Source organism: Podarcis raffonei, chromosome 8, assembly GCF_027172205.1.
Source record: "Podarcis raffonei isolate rPodRaf1 chromosome 8, rPodRaf1.pri, whole genome shotgun sequence".
In the NCBI taxonomy this organism is placed as follows: Eukaryota; Metazoa; Chordata; class Lepidosauria; order Squamata; family Lacertidae; genus Podarcis; species Podarcis raffonei.
Genome location: NC_070609.1, coordinates 73,111,708 through 73,137,279, shown reverse-complemented (window position 1 = coordinate 73,137,279; position 25,572 = coordinate 73,111,708). Strand labels below are relative to the sequence as shown.

Sequence of the window (25,572 nt, the reverse complement as noted above, 5' to 3'; positions counted from 1 at the left end):
AATTTTGAAAGTGCGCTAGGCAAAGCCAATCAAAGGCAAATGGAACGCAACTACCTTTGAAGCCAAAGGCCCCCGAAGCCTGAAATCGCGGCACAGAGCTTGGCAGAGCTTCAAGGTTTGCTCCTGGCTTTTATCCGTACCTGGCAGAGGAGGCCAAAGGCTCTTCAGGGGCACAGAGAGCGCCTGACTCAGCTGTTCCTTGCTAGATCCAGGACAGGAAACGCTTGGAGGCATTTCTGTGTTCTCTTCCCCCAACTAACCCGCCTTGTTTTAGATTTTTAGAGGGCAGGCTGTTCTCGTGTGTCCTGGGTGGCCTTCTGCCCCTTCTCCTCTTCCTCCTCCTCTCTCCAGGGCATTGTACTCTGCCAACCCCAGTGGACTCAACATGATCTCCCCCCCCCCCCCCCGATAAAACAGCTAGGGAATAAATGAAACTTTTCCTGGGATATGCCATCAGCCAGGACTTGAGAGATGCTTCCCTCCCCAAGGCAGCTGCGCTTGACAGCTCAAAGGTTGGCCCCTAACCAGCAAGGCATGCCCTCTGTCATGTAAAGTGAGCCTCCTCCTCCCATTTGATGCGGACCCTCTGGAGATAGAGAGGTTTATATATATATTGCTCACAAGTCACTGGTCCAAAGTCCAGCTGAAGGTGATGTTCTGCTTGTGCTGCTCACAGCGAGGCTTGGAGGCAAAGCACACGCATTGCATGCAGGCTGTCCCAGGTTGACTCACCAACTAATAAGCAGGCAGGGACCCTGTAGGGCAGCTGCCATTCAGAGTAGGTGGCGCTAAACAAAGATGGGCAGACGTCCTGACTCTGTATGAGGCAGCGTCATGTGTTTAGCAGGATGCAGATTTCTCCTTGTTGTTAACTGCATGATTAAAAAGTGGGATGCTAACAGGACCCAGGTTTAGCTTGGGTGAATACTCCAGGGCAGCAATACTTGGGGGCAGTTTAGACTACAGTGACACCCACCCACACCCTACTCCATACACACACACTGCACTTCTGCTACATGTTCAGCTCACATTCCCAACTGCAGATGAGAACGTTCACAAACCGGAACACTCAGTTCTGGGTTTGCAGCGTTCGGGAGCCAAAATGTTTGACTTCCAAGGTGTTTGGGATCCAAGGTACGACTGTACTTTGCAGCATTTAATAAAAAGAAGAAGATAAGCTGCCATTCTTTATCATATGAAAATGCCAACTTTTGATGACTTTTGTTTTCCCCATCCTGCTATTATAACATGCTAAAACACTCTTGTAATTGAAGCTCTGCCCTAGAGCTTAATTCCCCACCCACCCCGCTTTCCACTCAGAACTGTCCCATGATGATAAGTTGACAAAACCTTTAGCAGATTGAACTGACAATGAAAGCTTGCAACTTGCCAGATTAGTCCCATCCCTGGGTCTTGGGTGCTGGGCTCTTCATTGCAAGAGGAGGGGAGGAATTAAACAGGGTATGTCTGAAGGGGGCAGAAGAGGGAGGTTGTCCATAGCTTTGTCTGTCTTCTCCCTCCCTCCTGCTCTCTCTCTCTTCTTCTTGTCTTTCTTTCTTTCTTTCTTTCTTTCTTTCTTTCTTTCTTTCTTTCTTTCCGTTGTGTGTCTTGTGTCTTCCAGCGTTGCCTGTTTGGAGAAAGGAGGCCCGTCCGCACAGTGCCCCGCCGCACCCCACCAGGATGTCTCTGCTCCGAGGTCGGCTTTCCACCCTTCCTGCCCCCCCCCGCTCACCGCCCTTCCTTAGCTCTGCCCAAGACGATCCATCCTCTTCTCTTTGTGCCCTTAGTCCAAAGGACTAAGCAACCCCTTCCCCACTTGGAATGGAAGTTTTTGAGCCTTGTAAAATGCTTTGCATTTCCTCTTCCCCAAGACGGGTTATGCACGCAGTTATGCCACCAGCATTTGCTTTTCATGGTTGCTGTCATTGCAAGAGGCCACTGCCACCCACCCACCCTGAACGGTGTCCCTTCTCTCCAGCACGCACTGTGTGGTTCTCCTGTTCCCTGCGAATGAGGTGATTTGGGCTGCTCCTGGTTGGTTTTTATGATATCCCTTTGCCTGGCTTCTTATCATGCTGTCTTCAGACCCTTTCTTCCATCTTTGCTGTGTTTCTCTCTCTCTCTCTCTCTCTCTCTCTCTCTCTCTCTCTCTCTCTCTGTGTGTGTGTGTGTGTGTACATGCATGAAAGCAGCCACTCTTGGGGGCGGGGTATACCTGGGGACAGTGTTCTCTCATGACAACACACTCACTTCAGGCACAGGAAGGAATAGCAATGTCCATTGTCTTTTTCCTTGACTAGCAGGCAGTAAGAAACCTTTGGATTGACTGGGCCTATTATAAATACCGGGAGCAGGATCTTCTGCATGCTGTACACCAATCTCCCAGTCCCAGCTCTTAACAACTTGAGAGCCAGTATGCCCGGAACCAGTGTCCCCACTGTGGAAGGACGTGTGGATCCAGAAATGGCCTCCACAGTCACTTACGGACTCATTGTTAAAACTGTGTTTATGGAAGACAATCTTACTCGGCTAGGAGTTATCGAAGAAGAAGAAGAAGAAGTAGTAGTTAGGAACTTGCATTAGGACCCGGTTAGATGTAGGCTTCAATGTGGATAAAAGCTGGGGTGGGACACCATATATGCCGCCCTGGGATCTTGGAGGAAGGGCAGAACATTGGAAGATTCAGGACAGACGAAAGGAAGTCCTTCTCACAGCACTTAAGTTAAAACTATGGAACACATTCCCACAGGAGGCAGCGATGGCCACCAATTTGGATGGCTTTAAAAGAAAGGATTAGACAAATTCATGGGGGAGAAGGTTATCAGTGTCCACTAGCCCAATGGCTAGTCTCTGCCTTCACTGTCTGATGCAGTCATGCTTCTCTGAATGGGAGTCGCAGGTGGGGCGAGTGTGGTTGTGCTCATCTCTTGCTTGTGCACATCCCATCAGGGCATGCGCTTGGCCACTGTGAGAACAGGATGCTGTGCGCTATAATGAGCCATTGGCCTGATCCGGTGGGCTCCTTTTTTTGTTCCTGTGTTCCTACGCCATGCCACCTGCTGGGCATGGAAAACCCTTAACTCTTTACGCATGCAGGAATAAATTCCCCGATTGTGGAGTCCAGTTTAGTTTATTTGCATCGATGGTGGCTCATCACAAATTCTTCCAAAAGAAGGTTCCAGTTTGCATACACTGCAGGGGAAGCCCATTAATGCCTCGGGCTCAGTTAGTTACATTTGTCAGAACCTTGAGCTTCTTGGTTGCTAGGGCAAGTAATGCTGTGCTATAAGGCAAACAAATAAGATATCTATCTCTGCAAGGAGCATTCAACCAAATGAGTTCCCATCTACAGTCTGAAGAGGTATAGCCCTGACACAAGGTTTCCGCTTCACTGAGGCCTAAGAGTAGTAATTGTCTATCCATTGCGCTGTCCATGCATCACACCCTCCTGTCTGTCTGTCTGTCTGTCTGTCTGTCTGTCTGTCTTCCATGTCTCCCACCTTCTTTCTGTCTGTCTCCTCCTTTCTCTACTTGTTCAGGGCTGTTGTCTGAACCCCATGGAATGTGGTCTCTCCTCCCCCAGCCACACGCACATACCGCCCCTGTAATGCCTCATCCCTGCCTTTGGCTTTCCTCTTTTGGCCTGTAAGCATCCTGAGACTGCATAGTACCAGCATATGGCCTTTGGCAGAACAACAGCAGGTTCCTCCCCCTCCCCACCCCTGCATTCACTCGCCCACCCTTTGATCCTGTTGCCTGCTGGTTGCATGAAGATTATGAATCCAGTGAAAACTCTTAAGCAAGAGAGACTGCTTTTGAAACACCGAACAACCTCCTGCGCGGCTTAGGGTGACCTTGAGGTTGAGGAGAACTCCTGCAGCGAGGAGGAATTCTAACTTAAGACTTGGCTGCGGTGGGAGGGTCTTGCCTGTGGATTGATGGGGGGCAAAGCACTTTCCCGTCCGCAATTCTATAGGCAAGCACAGAACTAGGCATCCTGAGAACCAGAGCTGCTTCTTCGCTACCGTTACTTAGAAGCAGCAAAGCTTCCAGCCCTCGTGAAACTTATGGGAGGTGATGTCACGGAAGGTGCAGATAGGGCTGAGCAAATCATCACAGAGCATCGAAGCCCACTGAGTAACTGTGGGGCAGTCGCTCTCTCTCAGCCTAGCCTACTTCACAGGACTGTTGAGAGGATAAAATGGGGAGTAGAGGGACCTGAACTCCTTGGAATAATAATACAAATGCATTATTATTATCATCGTCGTCAACAGCAACATTCGCTCTCACCCTCAGCAGGGGAGGGCCTCAGTGCCCTATAGCTCCTTGCCTCCCACTGCAAGCAGCAGCGACAAAATAAATGGAAAAATGCAGGTGTGTGTATAAATACACCCACAAGTTTGTTTCATGGGCATCATTAGTACCAGTTAGAGCGTTTAGCTTTTCACGGCAAAGAAATTTGGTTTACTTTGAGATAGCTAGTTTACTTTTATCTTATTTTAATAGATGTAGACTTCAGGGGAGGGGGCAGGAAAGCATGTTGGAATAGACTCTAATTCAGACAAGTAGGTAGGTGTTTGTGCTCTGTCAGCTTGGGGTAATTTGCTTATAAGGAGCGGGCGGCCATTCCCTCCCCCATCTCCTTTTCTCCATTTTGAAACCAAGAAAGTCGCCACCAAGCTTTCTCCCCCGAGTACATTGAGTAAGCACGTGGTGGCTTTTGGTTTGCCCAAAAGACAAATAGATTCCTATATTACCTCACACATCTTTTTGATGTGAGGGCGGTAGGGCGGCAGAACACCTCCACTGTCCCTCCCCTCACACTCACAATTAATGGCACCATTGCGGCTGCGACAGCAGGAGTCAACTGTGCGGCCATGATGGGCCTTCCCTCTGCCCCTTCGTCCAGTTTGCTTAGAAGCTCCAAAATGGAATTGGGAAAGGGGAGCAGGAGGGGGCGTACCTGCCCAGGTGACGTTGATAAAGGAGCCCCATTACAGAGCAGGTTCTGTTGAGGGAATAGATTACCCTTGGAAGGGACAATGAGGCATTCATGCTCATAAATAATGCTGTGTGAGGGGGAATCACCCCAGCAAAGTGGGGCATGGGCCTGAAAGGAAAGTTGGGATATATATACACACAGAGAGAAGATTTAGTAGACATTGTTTGTTAATGTATTTGTCCTGCCTTCCATCCAAGGGGTTCAAGGCAGTGTACATGGATGGCTCTCCTCCCACCATTTTATCCTCACAACAACCTTGTGAGGTAAATTAAGCTGAGAGAGGTCTATATATACAAGCTATAATTAGGCTGAGTGAGATGGCCGTCTCAAGCAGCTGATATTGGGTGTCACAGAAGGACAACCAATTGTTACTTTCTTTCCGTATATTTAAAGCACATGGCTTTCCCCGAGAGAAGCCCAGGAACTGTAGTTCCCCCACCCTTTGCAAAGTTAACAATTCCCAGCATCCTGGTTCCCATGATTTTTCAGGGGAAGCTATGCTCTTCAAATGTATGGTGAGAGGGTGACCTCCAGGGCAAAAGTAACTCGGCCAACCTTGAATACTATGCACCTTGACTCGGGAGGTGGCACGATTTTCCACTGGCAAAATGTATTGCACTGTCCCTAACTGTTCACACATGCAGGTTAGCTGAAGATCGGTTTTAATGAGAAATGTGTGGTGAACATGTGAGTAGGGTTAATATGTACAGCCCCTCTGGCCACTGGCCCAAGGTCACCCAGCAAGGAGGGATTTCACCCAGGTCTTCATGCTCCTAGTCAGACGCTTAGGCCACATACCATACATTGAAAGCAGATTTCTACAATTCTCAGCGCCCTAAACAAACTACAGTTCCCATGATTCTTTGAGGGTGACACTTTAATTGTATGATGACGCTGGCTCCCAGGAGTCCTTACCCTTTTGTCAACTGTAGTTCAGAAATGACACAGTGCACAAACAAAACCTGTGGGAACCATTCTCTCTATGGAGGGGAGAAGGCCCCCCTCAGAGGTGGCTCAAAATAGTGAAGTGCCAGAGGCAGATAAACAATCCACCCCCTGGCAGAAGTGTTTTAATCGTTTAATTAATTGGCCGTTTGCTGCCCTTTTAATGCATTATTATCCCTTAATCCTTAGCTAACACCACAGGCACCCTGGTGTAGGTAGTTCTGTGGTAACATTTATATATGGAACCCCCACAAAATTGGAATAGGGGAATAAAGTCCTCTTTACTGAGGAGTTGGTGCTCCCTCCTTGCTTTAACTTATGCCTCAGCGTAAAAAGAAGCTAGAAGTTAATACCCTGAAGGATTTGTGTTAACTTTTCATGCTTAAGACGGATGCTTAGGACAGGTGTGCAGAACATGGAGCCCTCCAGATGTGGGCTAGTGGTGATGGGAACTGTAGTCCTGCAACATCTGGAAGGCCAAAGGTTCCCTACACCTGGCTTAGAAAACATAGAAGTGGTTCTATAGGGACAGCCTCTTTTACTGGAAGAAGTTTTCTTTGCTGGCAAAAGCAGTCTCCCTTGCTCCCCACTTAGGACTGTGTTTCGGGCGGGTCTTTTGCAAATCTGAAGCAGGGTGGTAGTGGTCTTGATTTTATTGGGGATGTGTGTATCTGCCACACTGTGCCTCTTGGTGGAAGACAAGGGGGTGGGGAGTGAGTTGGGATAAGAGATTTAAAGTGGCAAAGGATTTTTGGATGTGTGATAAAGAGAGATAATCCTCTCCCTGACCCGCTGTCAGCTATGTGCTTCTGCCATGTATGAACAATAAAGGGTGGCTTTTGCCTAGTCGTGGTTGAAAAGGGAATGAATGGGCTTCAGAAATTCCTTTGGCTGACATCAGATGTTATCAACAAGGACTAGCTGCTTAGGGAAATCTGTGGTCCTGAGCAGCTGTGTCAGGAAATAAAACAGTACTACTTTTAGATGGCACATTGAAGATGCTTTTGTGTTCATAATGAAAGTTAGGAACAGTTTGGGATGCAGACCCATGAGTCCCAGTCCTAATTCCAAATTTCTAGGTGCTGGACTATGCTGATTCTCAAAAGTGGCATCATGTCAGAAGCTGGGTTTGATTACTCATGATGAAATAGTTAAAAAAAATATGTAAAGGGGTCAGAATTCTTCAAATATACTGTCTTGAATATTTCTTCCACCAGGAGGCAGTGTTTGGTTTGGGGGAGGTCATTGTTTTTTTAACTTGCCCTTTGACCCCTCTAAACCAAGGAAACCCTCCTAACTGTGAACAGAGGACAAATGAGGTACCCTAGTTTTCTTTTACACTGACAAGAGGCCTCAAAGCATGCAGGAGTCCTGATAAAATAACCAAGCCATCACTCATGAGATCTAGCTAACATGCCTTGCTGCAAAATTTTGGAAATGTGAATTTCAAAATACGCTTTTCCTTTACAAATCCAGGAAACACCCTTTTGACATTTGGGTTAGTCACGTGCTTCCAAATTTTGTTTTCCTCTCCCAAAAACCAGTGTTCAGGATTTCAGAATTCTGAATATCTTGGCTAAACTGTCTTCTACTTCCCCAAAAAGAAGGAGCAATATTGTGCTGACTGACTAAAAGGAAGAGCAGAAGCTTTTTGGCTGCACTCCAGGAGATTTTTCTTCAGTCAGATAGATTTATCGCTCCCTGCCAAATAGTGAACTGTGGAACCTATAATGAAGGGTTGGCAAACACATGCTAGACTTATTTCCATGTTTTGAGGTTTCTGGCATGGTAAGGGGTAAATGATAGCATCTATGCCTTGAAACCTTCATATAGTTGGATGACAGGAGCATGAATACAGACGGTCATATCCAGCATTTGTTTATCCTCTAGCTCAAAGCCACTTGCACTAGTGGACAGGGGAGTTCTAATGTTGCACACCAGAGGAATCGAACACAATAGCTGTGCCGGTGGAAATGTGTTGTGCAACAAGATTGCATGATCTGTTGTGCAGCAAAGTTACCACCGACTTGCTTAGGCATTTTCGCACAGCGATGTTCCTCTGACATAAACGTTTCGCCAGTAGCACAAGTTATAAGCTAAGTACCGTATTTTTCGCTCTATAGGACGCACCCGACCATAGGACGCACCTTGTTTAAGAGGGGGAGAACACGAAAAAAAATTCTCCCCCTCTCTGCTTGGGGCAGGCAGTGGGGGGAAGCGCTGCTTTCCGCCACCGCCAGCCTCAAAGATCCCTGAAGCCTTCGGAGTGCAGTGCGAGTTCCCGCTGCGCTCCGCAGGCTTTGGGTTCCTTTTGCTGAAGCCAGGAGAGTTTTGCTCTCCTAGCTTCAGCAAAAGGAACCTGAAGGCTGCAGAGCGCAGGTGGAACTTGCACTGTGCTCTGAAGGCTTCAGGTGGCTATCCCTGAAGCCTGGAGAGTGAGAGGGGTCTGTGCGACCAACCCCTCTCTCTCCAGGCATCAGCGAAAGCAATGCGAAGCCTCCGGAGTGTGGAGGAAGTGCTCCCTCTGCGCTTCGGAGGCTTCGTGTTGCTATCGCTGAAGCCAAGGAGCCTGCATTCACTCCATAGGACGCACATACATTTCCCCTTAATTTTTGGAGGGGGAAAAGTGCGTCCTATAGAGTGAAAAATACGGTAATTTTTAACTGAGTGATGCATTGGATGCAAACCATATTCCGCCCATTCAATCCGTACACTTGGAGATGGAGACCCTCCCTCACCTACTGCGATTTGTAGGTGAGCGAAACACTTAACAAGCTTTGCTTTCTCTCCCTACCTTCTCGATCCAGATCTTGGCACGCCTAGCCCCTGCCTGAGTGTTGAGTGCACTTTCGGGGCTACCTGCGTGGTGAAGAACCAGGAAGCGGTGTGCGAATGCCAGCAAGTGTGCCAGAGCATCTACGACCCGGTCTGTGGCAGTGATGGCCTCACCTATGGCAACCCCTGTGAGCTCGACGCCATGGCTTGCGCCCTCCGGAAGGAGATTAGGGTGAAACACAAGGGCCCTTGTGGTGAGTTTATAACCAGGGAGTGGGTTTTTTAGCCTCCAGAGTAGGAGATTTTCATCCTGATCTGTACGTGTATTGGATTTGAAATCGTTTCTACATATGAACGTTTTTTATATGTGCAGTTGGTTTTTACTGTTTTTTATATAACTGTTTTTAATATATGTCTTTATACATTGTTGTATTTATTTACTTACTTACTTATATACCACTCATCATAAAAAGGACAGCCCCACATAGAGTGCATTGCAGTAATCTAACTTCAAGGTTAATAATAGTAACAACAACAGTGGTGATGATGATGATAATACTAATACAGCCCTACAGTCACTGACCTAAGGTCACCCACTAAGAATGGATAAAAAATTGATAGTGGTCCTCAGTCTCTGGTGGTGCCTGCTGGTTTCTCAATTTTTTTGCCCCAGGCAGCACAGCCAGTGGCCAGGGATGATTACAATGATCAAATTTATATCCTTTTCATTTCACTTCATTTCACTTTTAATTTATACATCCTTTCTATATAACTATATACAAGGCAGTTTACAAGTTGAAGAAGCAACAACAAACATCACACACCTTGTAGCAATCTGATCTGATACAAAAAAGTTATAATAAAAGCATAACCTTAAAATTACCTATATCTAATTAAGTAATGCTGAATAATCCATCATAATAAAATAGGACACAGATTAATTAAATATCATCAAACAACAATTAAACGGAAATTCACTCTTAACATTAATAATAAATAATTACTAAACTGCAATCAATAAAAATAACAGCAGGTCACAATGCATAAAATACCACAAGTGATAAAACAATTAAAAACAACTCTAATACAGAGGCAGCCTGGGGATGTTCTCAACTTTAAAGGCTTGTTGGAAGTTGGTAGTCAATCAAAAAGACAACAAAGACAGTGCTGGCACTGGGAGCTGATGGGAGTGGTCTTCCAGCAGCATCAAGAGCGAAACAGGCTTTCCCCACCCCTGTTTTAAAAGCTGATCCAGGACAGTGTACCTTCAGAGTCCTTGGCACAGCAGGTTAAAAAGTATAGGTAATGATGCTGCCTTCTGCTGCTCTGTTTTTAAAATCGCTTGAGGTTTTACTTGACTGTTTGTACTTACTATGATTTTGTTGTATTTTTAAAGTTGTGGTTAAAATTAGTAGTAGTAGTAGTAGTAGTAGTAGTAGTAAACTGCCACAAGAGCCCGAAGAGACTGATTTGACAGGGTGGATTCCCACCTATTGCCATGCTCCTCATTCATTGTCCATTTCTCCCTTAGGTCCTTCCACCCTTGAGAAAAAGAGCCTTGATAGGTTTTTCCCTCCTCAATATACTGCATATCATGTGTGACTGAACTAACCATGCAATATAGGGAAGGGCTATAACTCAGTGGGGGGAGAGCTTGATCCTCCAACTCAGGCTGGGAAAAACTCCCTCTCTGAAACCCCAGAGAGCTGCTGCCAGTCGTCATAGCCAGTACTGAGTTAGATAGGCTAATGGTTTGACTTGGTGTACGGCAGATTCCTTTGCCTTAAGGGAAAGGCTGTAGCTCAGTGGCAGAAAGTGCTTCTTTAATAGAAAAATACTCACCATGAAGTTGTTACAGTAAGTGCCACACTTTTAAACAAAAAAAGGTACTGGTACTCTGTACCCTTGAGTACCCCCTGAAGAGGGAAAAGGCGCTGGTGGTACAGCAGAAGGCGCCAGGTTCAACCCCTAGTGGCATCTCCAGGTAGAACCAGGAAAGATAACTGCCTGAGACCTTTGGAGATCTGAGTAGACAGTACCAGTGATCTGACTTGGTTACATTCCAACATGAAAAACCTTCCGAAAGCGATATGCTGAGCTCGTTTGCTGGGGGAAGCATAGGAAGGGGAGCCTTCGTGTCTCAAAACTCTTACCTTGGCAGAAAGACACTCTTTGGCTTAACCGTTTGTGCCGGTGTCCTCTTGCATTCAGTAACCAAACTGCATTAAATCCTAGAAGAGCAGAAAGCGGTGGGGTGGACAGGGAGGCAGAACAAAGCCCTGCTGCTTTGAGCGGCGGTTACAGAATGCCTTGCTTTTTGGCTGCTAGTCAAAGCGGCTATGGTTACTTAGCAGGCGAGCTGGATGTGCAGGTGAATTTGTATCCCTCGGAAATGTTATTTGCTTCCCACTGATGCCCTAGCAATGGCATGTGATTATGTGCGGTGGAAGCAGGCCGTTTCCCAAGCGTGAACTATCTGTGCGGCAGGGAGATTTGCGGAAGGCGGGGGAGCAGTCCTCATGCCAGAGCATCCATTTGAGTTGTGCCCTTGTACAGTGATTCGCAGCAGCTGACAGCACATTGCCAATTTGAAGCTGTAATTAAATTGGCAGGCGACACACAGAGCGCAGGTTAACATGCTGGGCACGGTGCGCTGGGGGTGTGTCCCACACGAGCCCTCGTGGAAGTGTGCAGGAGCTGTGCATGTCAGCATCTCAGCTTTGCATCAGTGTCGCTCTGGCAATAACGAATCTGGGCCAACTTCGGAACATCAGAAGCTGCCTAAAGCCAAGGCACTGCGAGGAATTTAGTTTCTCTATAAAGACCTTGCTGCCTTGTGGGATATCTTCAGAAGGAGAAAAGGTTCAGGAGCAAGACCCACACTAATCTGGAGTCCCTAAGACAGTTGCATGGTGCCTTCTATGCCTCCTTCTGCCAACTCCTACAGCCAAGCTGGTGCCAAACATATTACTCTGCTTTCCTTCGGACCTCATTCCTGAGGCTGAAAGGGAGATCGTGTCATCTGGGCAGCTCAGGAGCTCCATATACTCTGCCCAGACTTGTACCCTGGGGTGATCACTTCAGTGCTGCTAACACAGAGGTTTGACTTCACCCCCAGAAGTGCACTCCATTGTCTCTCAAGTCAGATAGGTGCCAACAGGTATAAAGGCTCCAACCATCCAAACCCAAATAGCAGAAGCACTGAGCGGAGCTCCAGTTAGAGACCTCACAAAGAAACAACCAGGCGATCCATTCCTCCCTCCCTCCCTCCCTCCCTCCCCTTCTCCTTCTTCTTCTTCTTTCTCTGGGCACTAAAAGAAGTACGGTTTGGCGAATGAATTATGAAGACGAACTACCCTTCCCAAACCCCTCTTTCCCCCTTCCCGGCCCGCCCCATGCTGCGAACGCGCATTGGCTCGAGGAGATGGGGAGAAGGAGATGGCAGGAGCCGTGAATTATTGGTGTCATGTTGTAAATACATCCGCTCCCAGGAAGGCGAAGCTATTAAAATGAGAGAAAGAAGCCCGCAGGGTTGTAGAGCCTGTTTAGAGAGACACAAAGTGTTCATCACCCTCCGCCATGGATTTAATGGGCCCGGCGTGGACTACTCTCCTTTGGCTGCGCTCTGTCCCGAAAGCACTTTCCGACTGATGCTCTTGAATGGCAGTCTGTGAATGCCTCTCGATGCAGAGGAGGAGGAGGAGGGGTGTGAGAAGGGGTGCTATAGTGGATAAAATTAGCTTTGCTGGATCAAGGCAATAGTCTTGTCTAGTTCAGCATTCTGCGCCCAACCATTGTTTTCATCATTTATTTATTTTGAGAATGTATATCCCACTTTTCACCATCTAGGCCTTAAAGAGGCTTGCAGTGATAAAAATCTACCATGTACAAAATTCGACACATAAATTAAACCTCAAAATTTAGAAATCTTCAAAATTTTAATCCCAGAAATCGAGGTGGGGGGGAACGATGATGTTAAAACACCAGAGGAGCATTCATGGTGCAGAGACCTTCTGAAATAAAATGATTTTAGCCACTGAAACTTCCACTATCTTGACATCTAGTGGAAGGGAGTTCCACAGTGTTGGGCCCGTGGCACTGAAGACACAGCTCCTTGTTGACAGGAGTTGTGTTTCCTATCTATGTGGGGGGGGCACTTCTCCAGATGATTTTGGCAACTGGATTGGGGCATACAGGGTTAGGCAGTTTAGGGTGAACTAGAGCCTGATAATTACATTATTTATTAAATTTCTATCCTGTCCTTCCTCTCTAAAGTTGCTGAGGCTGTCAAGCAGCAAAGCAGTAAAACAGCACAATTAAAAATATAAGAAATAAAACATGAAGAATGTGTAAAAACATTTCAACTTGTAAGAGCATCTAAACACACTTTAAAGCCATCACATATCCTATTAATGTAAAGGTTTTCCAAAACGGGGTATTTCAGGGATGCTTTCAGATATTCCTCCTGATGGTTAATAATGTGGGAGGGAGACAAACCTCACTGGGTGGGGGGGGGGGGTGTAGGGGAGGCATTCCTCCACAAACAGGGAACTTCCACCTACTTCCCCTGCCCAAAGGAGGCTCCAAGCTGTGATTTGAGTGACTCGCCCCAAGTGGCAATTGCACAGAGAGCTCAAGGTTCCTGGTTTTAGCCTCAGTGTGGCTCCTGACATCTCAGCAGGAAGGACTATGAAGGGCTTCCCATTCAGACTATAACTTTTCACCGGGGTGGTGACACTCTTGACCCATGACAGTAACACATGGCCTGGTTCCTGAAGCAAACTTCTGGCTCTCGCTAGGCTTACTAGTGACTTACGGCTCAGCCCCGACAACGTGAAGAGAAGACGCCTGCCTTGGAATGCATGGCAGACAAACCATAGCTTACCAGTTCGTGTCCATGATGGTTTGGGGGGGGGTATCTCTCTGTTCTACATATTGCATTCACAGCACCAATTGTCAATATAACCAGGGTATGCTTGAAGGCCCTGCTAATGAGTCTGGCCCTTGTGATTAATGCATTGGTAACCTCAAGATTTGATTATTGCAGTGCAATCTATGTGGGGCTACCCTTGGGCATGGTCTGGAGCAGGCATCCCCAAACTTGCCCCTCCAGCTGTTTTGGGACTATAACTCCCATCATCCCTAGTTAACAGGACCAGTGGTCAGGGATGATGGGAATTGTAGTCCCAAAACAGCTAGAGGGCCAAGTTTGGGGATGCCTGGTCTGGAGACTCCAGCTAGTGCAAAATTCTGTGGCTAGATGGTTGATAGGGACAGACCATTGCCAGCACATAACTCCCATGCTCAAAAACATGCATTGGCTGCCCGTATGCTACCTGGCCAGCTTCAAGGTTCTTGGATTAATTTACAAGGCCCTTAACAATTTGGGTCCAGGATACCTCAAGGACCACCTAATCCCTTATAACCCTGCCTGATCATTGGGGTATTTGTGGGAATCACAGTTAGTGGTACCCCATGTCTCAGATGAATGGCTTATATACACCTTAGTCTCAGCGTTGCCCTTGTAGAACTCAGCAGGAAGGAAAAGGATGGGGACAAACCTAGAATTAGTTGATTCCACCTATCATTGGCATTGACTCTGGCTCCAACCACTGTTTGGGCTGCCTGTCTCCTGCCCTATCAGTCCCAGTGAACACCAGCCATCTAAGAATCATAGAATGGTAGAGTTGGAAGGGACCACCAGGGTCATCTAGTCCATCACCCTTGGACCCATGACCCTGAGATTAAGAGTCTCATGCTCTATGGACTAAGCTATCCCATAGCTAGTGTTGGGCGAGGCTCAAATCAAGCCAAGCTCTCCCTCCTCCACAAACTAAAACGGCTCCCTTTAATCTGAGCCAACGAATCCCAAACTGATATTTATCTTTGAAGTAAGCATCAAAAATCCAAGACATGTGTTTTCCCACTAGGAAATATGGCATTTTTATTCATGACCCATAGGCACTTGCCCTGGCCTTGGCAACCCTGTCCCCACCCCCATGGTCACTTTTGCAGCTCCCAATCAATTTAGGAGGGTGAGTGTGTGGGGGAAGATTTGCAGGGTGGGCCAGACAGATTGCAGGGACCTGCTCTAATGACAGAGCCACATGAGAGAGGACCCCGTGAGTACCAGCAAATTGCAAAGCTCCACATTTCTCTAGTAGATCTGGAAGGTCCCTTCCGCAGCTGCTGATTTGCAGTTGTGCTTTCCTCTTGATAAGAGCTTGTGGCTTAATACAGCTTTATAAGTGTGCCCGACCTGGCACTCCCTCCTGCCTCCCCGGTTTAGAAGCTTACAACAGCACACGGAGCTCGCATGACATTTTGTGGCTCTGGCTCTTGGCTTTGACAGATTTAATGGCTGGTTGTCACCCCTCTGTCTCTGAGCGCCCCTCTCTTCCCCTTCCTTGGGGGTCAGCTTCCCTCTGTGCCGGCTGCACTGAACTGAGCTGAAGCGGGGGGTAGGGGTGGGAGATTGTAGCAGGATTTTACGACCGCCCTGACACTTCATTAAGACGGAGAAGAAAAAGAGACGCTTGCCTGGCTCTCCCATTACCATATTCCATCCCCAGCCAAGACAGTGCTCAGGGTCAGCTGGAGGCTTTGACAGAGGCTGTTGAAGAAGGGGGTGCTGCCTCTTGTGAGTACTGAACTGCCCTCTGCTGGGTTTATTGCTGAGACACTAAGCTGAAGGGACCACAACTCAGGTAGAGCACCTGAGAAGGTCCCAGGTTCATTCCCTGGCACCCCAGTTTAAAAAGATCTCAGTTAGCAGGTGATGAGAAAGATCCTGGGGGATCTTCTACCAGTCAGTCATATGGGCAATTTGCAATGCCTTCTACGTAGGAGTTTCATAGGACATTCCCTCACATAACCTGAGACTGACCTGTACAGTTTGGATGACCGTAGTGCTTCCTTCATTAACCAGTGAGTTCCCTCTCCTTTATTTTTAGACCATTGTGGGAAATGTCAGTTTGGCGCCATCTGCGAGGCAGAGACGGGGAGGTGCATTTGCCCCACTGAGTGTGTCCCCTCTGCTCAGCCGGTCTGCGGCACGGACGGAAACACCTACGGAAACGAGTGCGAACTCCACGTGCGGGCCTGCACCCAGCAGACCAACATCGAGGTGGCGGCACAAGGCAACTGCAGTGAGTCCCTGCCTCTCTTTGCTCTAGTTCTCATCGAGGTGATCAGCCTACCCCTGGGTCGCAGCACTTGAGACTGCAGGCATGGTCTCACGGAATGGAACACTCCTGCCTTCACAAAAGCCACTGGAAGTTAAAACGCACCGAAAGCATGTGTGTCAAGGAAAATGGTTTGCACACAGCCTTCTCCCTGCAGTGCTACTTTTCTATGTGCAGATGTATATTTTGGGGGGTTATTTTTGGTATGGAGGAGTTTTCCATTCAGTGAGCCTACTCGTGCATTCTAGGAACCTAGGAAGCTGCCCTTATACTGAATAAGACTGTAAAAGTCCCTTTGTCATTGAAGCAGTATACAAATGAATAATAAAATTAAAAATAGTGTTATAACAACAACAACAACAACCAAATAATAATAATAATAATCAGTATTGTCCATGCTAACTGGCAATGGTCCTCCAGAGTTTGGGGCAAGGGACATCCCCAGCCCTATGTGGAGATGCTGGGGATTGAACCTGAGACCTTCTGCATGCAGAGCAGATGCTCTGTGTCCCTTCCCCTAAAGTGGCAAGAGCCACTGAGATCCCGCCAGTGAGAACACGACACTCTAAACTGTTTCCTTAAGGGGCAGCGCTGGGTTTGTGCGTCCTCAGGAACAGAGGAACCTCATTTGGGTTTCCCAGATAAAGCGAACAGCGAACTCTCAGCGCTGCCGCCGGGTGATTGGGTACTTGAATATCCACCTCGTCAGCACGAGATAACAAGCAGCTTGATTTCTCAAGGACTTTTGCCTCGCAGAGTTTGCAGGCTGGAAAAAACTCAAGGCAAAGATTTCTTCAGAGATAGTTAAGAGATTTATAAGGGGATCTCTACGTGTAATTGGATTGTTTATGTTTTTTAAAAGTTGCTTTATGGTTTTAATTGCCTTTTGCAAACAGCCTCGGGCGGGCAGGCGGGGGGGGCAGTCCTCCCTAGCATCATCAGCATGCCAGAACAATGTTGTTGCTTGTTGTTTGGTTTTTTGCAAGGGAAGCAGAAGGCCCCCGATTCAATCCCTGGCATCTCTCAGACAGGGCTGGGAACGTCCCCTGTCTGGAAACCTGGGAAGTTGTTGCCAGTCAATGTAGACAATACCAGGCTAGATGGACTAGTGGTCTGACTTTGTATAAAGCAGCTACCCATGTTCCCATGTTTTTAAGCCCAGGACGAGCATCAGCAGTGGGCATTTGAACTACAGCAGTTACCCAGTGCTGAAGCCAGGCCTGGGGCAGAGGGGACCAGCACCCACCAAGTAGCAGGTGGTGCAACTCTTCCAGATTAATGTTCGCCTTTCTGGTACCCCTTTTAAACTTTCTGAGCACGTGGTGATAAGACTGTTGGATGTACCTAAACAAGCTCTAAGGATGCCATAGATGGCAGTGGATTTAACCTCTAAGCTGCTGGGCCAAAGAGAATCCCTTTTCTACTTCCCCACTAGTCCAAAGCACAAAGCTTAGTGGTAGAGCATCTGTTTCGCATTCGTCTGCAGAAGGTTTGGGTTCAAAACCTGCCATCTCCATGTTATGTTATGTTATGTTCAAGGCTGCAAAGGACCCCTGACTTTGGGGAGATATTGCCCATCAGTGGAAACAATACTAATCTAGATGGGCCAATGGTCTGACACAGTGTAACTCAGCTAGCTTCCTGTATTCCCATGTTTGCCCCACAGGCTAATGATTCTCTTAGTATCTAATGCAGCTGCTTTTCTTCCTCTTCTCTCCCCCCCCCGGCTTTTCCCACCTCTAGAAACCTGTGGGACTACGACGTGCTCGTTTGGGGCATTATGTGTGGGTGGGCAGTGCATCTGCCCACGCTGTGAGAAGCAACCTTTGGCCCGAGTGTGCGGGAGCAATGGTGTCACCTACGACAATGCGTGCGAGCTGCGGGTGGCAGCTTGTCAGCAGAAAAAGGACATTGAGATATCAAGGACGGGCCCTTGCGAGGATGGTAAGTCTTCTCTCCCTCCTCCCAGCAGCAGGATGGTAAGCAGGAGTGGAGAACTGGATCTGGCTGGCATGGCAGATCCTACACCCATGGACCAACTTTGACGTGTGATCAGGGCCCACCCATCTCTCCAAATTCAATGGGGCTTATTGTAACTGCTATATCAGTGGTGGTAGGAGGCTTCTTTGAAGTCCCTTTACAGGGGCAGCTTTATGCAGCTGATCCCAGTAGGGCTTGCTATCAGTGCCAATAAGCTGATTGGCACTGACAGCAAGCCCTTCTTGCAAAGGAACAACCAGGAGCTCACTTTAAGTTCCTGCATCTTCCTTTGTAACCACATCCTTTCCCGCTCGGCACCTGACATCACATATGTCATCAGGTGCGGGGCAGGTGGGCATGGTTTGGGAGAAATGACACCATGGACCAAATTGAGATGCGTTCCAGGCCTCATTTGACCCGCAAGCCAGAGGTTTCCCACCTCAAAGTAAAACATTTTCCAGTAGATCCATTTTCCTTTCATTTCTGTAAAGCATAGCCCCATAACTTGTTTAATACTGAAACAAAAATTCAGAAAAATTACTGAATTTTCAAAACTTGAGCTTTGGAATCTAAATTTGACCTTGAAATTCAAAATTATTCTCTTTTGATCTGCTGAATGAATGAATAAATGAAACTAAATCCTTACTAAATTCCTGAGACAAGTCATCTTGGTCAAATATTGATACTGTCCCATGCAGGCTGTTACATGTCCCTTCACCCCACAACAAAACTTACTGATCATAAACTCCAAATTTTGCCTTGCCAGTTTAGCATTTGTAGCAAAAGACCGAGCACTGTGTGAATAGAATGAATCTTTCTGATAGATTCCAGGTCCCAGGGGCGTAGCGTGGGTTGTCAGCACCCGGGGCAAGGCAAGTAATTTGCGCCCCCTAACCCGTGGATTTGCGCCCCCTAACCCTAACCCCCAGATGTTGTGCCCGGTGCGGCCGGCCCCCCCTGCACCCCCCATGCTACGCCACTGCCAGGTCCCTGGCTTCCTTCTGTGGCCTCCCTTTGAAAGTCTTTTGCTGAAAAAACGATGGCTTTACGGTCAGCAGCAAAGGTGTCCCTGAGGAATTCAAAATGTTCCCCCATCTGTTTTTAGAAACTTGGCACATATATTTTTTGGCGTCAGGTTTTTGCCTGTTTATTCTTACACACAGACAGTGTGGCCTGTGGAGGAGGTTCTGACCCTCCCTTTGTGCCACCCCCTCACTTCCTCCCTCGTTGCACCTGAGCCCTATTGTAGGCCAGGTGTGCTCTCCTCCTGTTGCCTAGCAACCCCTTGCACACCTCTGAGTTTGGGGTGCGTGTGCTCGCGTGTGCACTCTGTGCGCGTGTGGAAGCTGCTTTGCTTCTCTGTTCATTAAGCTTCCCTGCCTCCCGGTTCTGTCACAAGCTGCTCTTCCACCCCCCCCTTTCCCTCCCATAACCCTCCTTCTCATTGTCTTTTTATCTGCCAATAATGAAAGGTGACGGCACGTAATAGGCCTCGGCAAAGAGGTTTATCAGTGCTTTAATTTCACACTTCAAAGAGTGGAGGGAGGTGGGTGGAGAAAGCACCCGGCTGCTGTTCTCTCCCCTTCTCTTTCTCGTTCCTCTCTCACTTTCCTATCACCGTGGGAGGAAGTTAGGACGAAAAGAGGACAAGGCAGGGCCCTTATTTGGCCAGGCCTCGGCTCCAGAATGGCACTGCCAAGAGCTCAAGCCTGTCTCTTTAAAGCATGTGAAGGAAGGAGAAAGGAGAGACTTTGAGAGCAGAAGGCAAGGATAAGGAACCTCAGACCCCTATACCATATATGTCCCCACTCCAGGGTTCTCTGTCTTGCTCTCAGATTAATAATAATAATAATAATAATAATAATAATAATAATAGATTTATACCCCACCCATCTGGCTGGGTCTCCCCAGCCACCCTTGGCGGCTTCCAACAAAGCATTAAAATACAGTGATCTCTTAAACATTAAAAGCTTCCCTAAACACACACTTCCTCCTTGAACGTTTTTGCCTGCTAGAATGTGTCCTACAACTCTGACAATGCTTCTTGTTTGCCTGGATGGAGGCTGGAGAAGGGCGTGTGGGTGTGGGTGTGTGGAAACAAGCCTATACAGAGGTAAAATTGCATATCATTTTATTTAAATTAAATAAATAATTTCTTTTTGTTGCTGCTGCTTAGTTGTATTCAGTGTTAGCCCTACGCGGAGTATAATAATAGATACGCCTCACTAAGGCTCATTAATTCCCATGGGTCTACTCTGAGTAGGGCTAGCACCGGATTCAACCTATAGTTATCAATCCGCTCCACACTCACTTTTGCTTCTGGCCACACACACACACACACACCACTGGTTTATTGCCCCGAAAGTTGCCTAGAATGAAATGTCATCCTTGGGCTGAAAAAGTTTTCCCTACCCATTGACAGAACGAGTGTATCTCTATGAGTGCTGGGTGTTAATGGGGAAGCCCAGCAAATAAAGAAATAAATCTGAGATTTGAGATGCCAGAGTCCGTGGGTAGGCTAACTAAGGCCCGGGGGCCAGATCCGGCCCAATCGCCTTCGAAATCTGGCCCACGGATGGTCCAGGAATCATCGTGTTTTTACATGCGCAGAATGTGTCCTTTTATTTAAAAGGCATCTCTGGGTTATTTGTGAGGCCTGCCTGGTGTTTTTACATGAGTAGAATGTGTGCTTTTATTTAAAATGCATCTCTGGTTATTTGTGGGGCATAGGAATTCGTTTATTTCCCCCTAAAAATATATAGTCTGTCCCCCCAAGGTCTGGGGGACAGTAGACCGGCCCCCTGCTAAAAAAGTTTGCTGACCACTGTGCCAGACCTTGCAGATCCAAAAATGTCATTGCTAGAAATGTTTGAATCCAGGCAAACTGGACCCTACAGTTTCCTGGAAAGAGAGGTTGATTGTCAAACCACTCTGGGAATTGTAGCTCTGGGAGGGGGGAAAGGGGTCTCTTAACAACTCTCAGCACTCCTTAACAAACTACAGTTCCCAGAAGTCTTTGGGGGAAGCTACAACTGTTTAAAGCTGCTTTAAGGTGTAGGTGGGGCCCGAGTCTGTGACGTTGGTTTCAGCATCTCTCCATCCCAGAGATAAGTCCTTGCCTTTGTCTTTCTCCATGCCAGTGAAGAGAATCTGCTCTCTCTGGGAGTCTTGCCTCTTGTTCCAAAGCCGCCTCTACCATGCTGCGCATGCGATTTAGCTGGGGCGGGACTTCACCAAGAGTTGGGCAAAGGCTGAGGAAGGGAGCAGGCAGCAGAAGATGGCATTTAATCAAAGAGTCCTCCTCATGGAATTCCAAGTTGCTGTCCCTCTGGGAGAAGCACTTGAATAATTCTCTGTGTTAACGCCAACTTCCTGCCTTTGATCGCTCAATAAAAAGAAAAAAAGGAAGAGGGGGGAAAGTATGAAGAGGGGGCACTTTGAAATTTTTTAAAATAAATAAATAGCATTTCATTCGGCGCAAATCAAGAGTAATGCAGGTAAGGCTGAGGAAACCAGTTGGAACTCAGCTCTGTGTGACCTCTTATTAGCGAGATGCTCCCTCATGCTGTGCAAGTTTGGAATTTGATACTGGAATAGCTCTGTGTGGGGATGTGGTTGCAGTTAATAAACAAAGCAATTCGTCCATTTCTCTGTGCCTAGGGAAATGTAAAAGTTAAATTCTGCAACCAGTGTCAATGAGAATGGTTGAGCGTGGGTTCCAAATCCATAGCCAGAAAGTCTGCAGAAGGATATAAGGAATCATGGCAGAGCAACCAAATCATACATGGATGATGGCCTAGCCTAGTAATTAAACCCAAATTCCCTCCAGGTGTTGTGACTCCCAACTCCCATCTGCTCCAGCCAGCATGGCCTAGAACAGGCACCCCCAGCTGTTTTGGGACTACAGCTCCCACAATCCCTAGCTAACAGGACCAGTGGTCAGGGATGATGGGAATTGTAGTCCCAAAATATCTGGAGGACCGAGTTTGGGGATACCTGGCCTAGGATAAAGGAGTGGGTGGGAGTTATAGTCCGCAAAAGTTAAAAGTAGTTTGACTAACTTGGCAGACAGCAAGTGAAAAGCTTCACCCTTCCTGCTGTAGCCTCCTGTATTTCCAGTGCTATTTTTCTAAAAAAAGAAGTGCTGGAAACTCACCACGAACACCTCCCTCGTTCTCTTAGAATAGCAGTGGCACCAACCTGAAAGGTGCCGGAACTGAGTTCCTGTGAGTTCCTCTTTTTAAAAAGCCCTGTGTCCTTCTATGCTGGCTGTGGAGGGTGGGGGGGCTCAATGTGCTTTTCTCCTTGACTAGCTCACTTGGATACTTGACTAGCTCACTTCTCCAGTAGCCCACTGCATGCAGTTCCTTGTCACGTATGGCTACCAGGCTAGTGTTTGAATGCAAGTCAATTTTATGATTTCTAAATGTATTTTTATTGAGTTTAAATATGATAACAATGTTGAGAAAACAAATGGCCAATTACACAGAGTTTGCAATGTATCAGTCTCGTTGATGTTCGAAGCAGTATTTATTGGGACAATTCTGTTCATCTAAAGTACTGTTTTCTATAGAGCCCTATGTACGGGGAGGGTGGGTAATATGTGCCTTTTGACAATGACACACATTCAATAAATTTGTAACAAACCATATGCCATTTATCTGTCATCGATACATACCTTTGTGCACTGACCTGGTAGGTGAGGTTTTCCATTAAAACAATTTGCCATTGTTCTTGATATCGGAATCCTAGGAGATTAAGATGAGAAGTCTTCCAGTGTTTTGCAATTACTAGTCTAGCAGCAGCTGCTGTTAGCATAATTATTAAATCCTTTAAGTGTGTATTCTTCACTGAACCTTCAAAGCTCATTAATAATAATTATTTATTATTTTATTAATTATTCCATGAAATTTATATACGAGTTTATTTTTTTATTTAAAAAACCCTCAAAGCAGTTTGCAAAAAGCATAAAACAATAATATTATTAGTAAAAAATTTAAAAAAACATTCAGAAAATTAAAACCAGAGATAAAGTAAACACTGATAATTGGGCAGGGTTATCTAAAAAAAAAGTGTTCTTAGCGGGCACTGAAAATAGTGCAGTGAAGACACTGCCTGATGCCATTAGACAGGGAGACCCAAAGTGCAGATTCCACCACACTAAAAGATTGATTATAAGAATGCTTTAGTCAGGTTTGGCTGTACGTTTTGACCAGTAATCTTGCTGATTTCATTGAAAACTTCTAACCAAAATGTTTATTTGCAAGACTACCACAAGTGGTAAAAAATGTCCAACGTTTCACCACAATTTCATAGCGCCATATTTTCCAAAGGTATGCAGTTTGGTTAGGAAGCTGCCTTGCCCCAGGTCTAACCTGTTGTCCAATTAGACCAGGCGTCAGCAAACTTTTTCAGCAGAGGGCCGGTCCACTGTCCCTCAGACCTTGTGGGGGGCTGGACTATATTGGGGGGGGGAGAAATGAACAAATTCCTATGCCCCACAAATAACCCAGAGATGCATTTTAAATAAAAGGACACATTCTGCTCATGTAAAAACACGCTGATTCCCGGACCGTTCATGGGCCAGATTTAGAAGGCAATTGGGCCGAGTCCGGCCCCCAGGCCTTAGTTTGCCTACCCATGATCATTCTAGACCAGTTTTAGCAACTCTTGAGTGGCAGCAGCTCTCCAGGGTTCCAGGCAGAAAGAGACCTTTTTGCATCCCACGAACTGAGCCGTTCTGCATGCAAATCAGGTGAGCTGTTACTGAGATATTACCACTCCCATCCCTGGGCCAATTAATCATTTGAGCCTGCCTTGTACCAGCCCATTGACCCATTTACTCCAGAATTGTATAGCCTGGATGTTTGTGGTTCTCCAGCATTTCAGGCAGAGATAAGTCTTTCTTTCCCATTAGCTGCTGCCTGTACCTTTTAGCTTGGATTGAACTTGGGACCTCCTGCATGCCTCTTCCCCTGCAAATTCAGCATAACTTGCTCTGCGGATCATGAGGGGGAGCAAAGAACTACACAGAGCATGAGATGCTACCTTATAATAAGATTACTTGCTTATCCAACCCAGTGACCTCTTGCTCTGACTGGTAGCAGGCCTCTAAGGTTCTAGCCAAGTCCAGACATAGGATGCTGCTTTGTGGTGAGTCTGATCATTGGTTCACCTAGCTCAGTATCGTCTGCACTGACTGGCAGCAGCTCTTCAATGTTTCAGGAATGGAATCTCTGTCAGTGAGCTACAATTCCTTTCTTACCTATATAGAGATGCCTCCTCCCTGAAGGTTCAATTAACTGGCTAAGGATGCTTGAGTTCTAAAATATAATTATAGTTTTAAATGAGCACTGGAATTTGAGCACCAAATTCCACATATTTCTTTATTTTTTTAGATTACTATAATATCCCAAGCTGGGTTTCAACAGCACAACAAAACAGAACAATTAACAAGTGTAAAATAAGAAAGGTAGTGGGGGGGAAACCAGTTCCATTTGGGAAAGCAGTGGGAAAACAATTCCACATATAAAAACAATACAAACGTTTAAAAACAATTCCACCCACAACAACAGCTACAGAACAATGATGCATGACTCAAACCTGCGCCGCCAGTACCTAACCACTAAGTTAATTGATTTACCAACGGAAACACATGCAATTAATCTGCTGTGATTGCTCCAGTGCTTAAATATAATAAGAATAAGACTATAAGTTCACTGAGTGCTAAATTCCACACATGTGTGGTGGGATCACATAAATGAGGACAACACAGTCCTGATTAAGGCAGTGTTTATGTAGGGAACTGTATTTTTTTACTCTGCTTTTCTTTTCTTGGGCAGAATGTGGATCAGGAGGATCTGGCTCTGGGGACTCCAACGAGTGTGACCGGGACAGCTGCCGACAATACGGTGGCTCGTGGGATGAGGATGTGGAAGATGACCGCTGTGTGTGTGACTATACCTGTGGAGCTGTGCCAAGGAATCCAGTAGGTGTTGAGAGCCCATGCTGTCCTTAAGCCTAGCTAATCACCCATGGCAGGGTTTTTGTAAGCAACTCAGGGTATTATTGCAGCATTTGGGGCTACTTAGTTTGTAGAAAAGGCAAGTGAAAAGGTAACATGGTAGAATCATGGAAGAAGCTGAAGGTGGCAAGAGACAAGGGCTGGGGTGTGAAAGGGCACATTTGCAGCAGACTGATTTTCTTTTATTGCATATGTGAATACAGCGGACAGTGATGGTCTTACAGCAGCTTAGAACATTTTCAAGTTGGTTCGATTACATACCGTATTTTTCGCTCTACAGGATGCACTTTTTCCCCTCCAAAAATTAAGGGGAAATATGTGTGCGTCCTATGGAGTGAATGCAGGCTCCTTGGCTTCAGCGATAGCAATGCGAAGCCTCCGAAGCGCAGAGAGAGCGCTCCCTCCGCACTCTGGAGGCTTTGCGTTGCTTTCGCTGAAGCCTGGAGAGCAAGAGGGGTCAGTGCGCACCGACCCCTCTCGCTCTCCAGGCTTCAGGGATAGCTGCCTGAAGCCATCGGAGCGCAGCGCGAGTTCCCCCTGCGCTCCACAGGCTTCAGGTTCCTTTCGCTGAAGCCAGGAGAGCAAGACTCTCCTGGCTTCAGCAGAGAGGGAGAGCTGCGCAGCGCCCCTTCAGCCAAGTGGGAGGAGAAATGGAAGGGGCT

At 47.0% G+C, this 25,572-nt stretch overlaps 1 protein-coding gene across 7 annotated transcripts in view; it reads left to right on the top strand.

Moving 5' to 3' along the window:
* The window catches only part of AGRN (agrin), a 241,442-nt gene that overhangs the window by 158,330 nt on the left and 57,540 nt on the right, over nt 1–25,572 (top strand). For all 7 annotated transcript variants that reach the window (XM_053400804.1, XM_053400803.1, XM_053400805.1 and 4 more), the window contains 4 exons: nt 8,755–8,976; nt 15,676–15,870; nt 17,650–17,850; nt 24,729–24,874. In XM_053400804.1, coding sequence (XP_053256779.1) covers nt 8,755–8,976; nt 15,676–15,870; nt 17,650–17,850; nt 24,729–24,874 — 764 coding nt within the window. The remainder of the gene's footprint in view (nt 1–8,754; nt 8,977–15,675; nt 15,871–17,649; nt 17,851–24,728; nt 24,875–25,572) is intronic.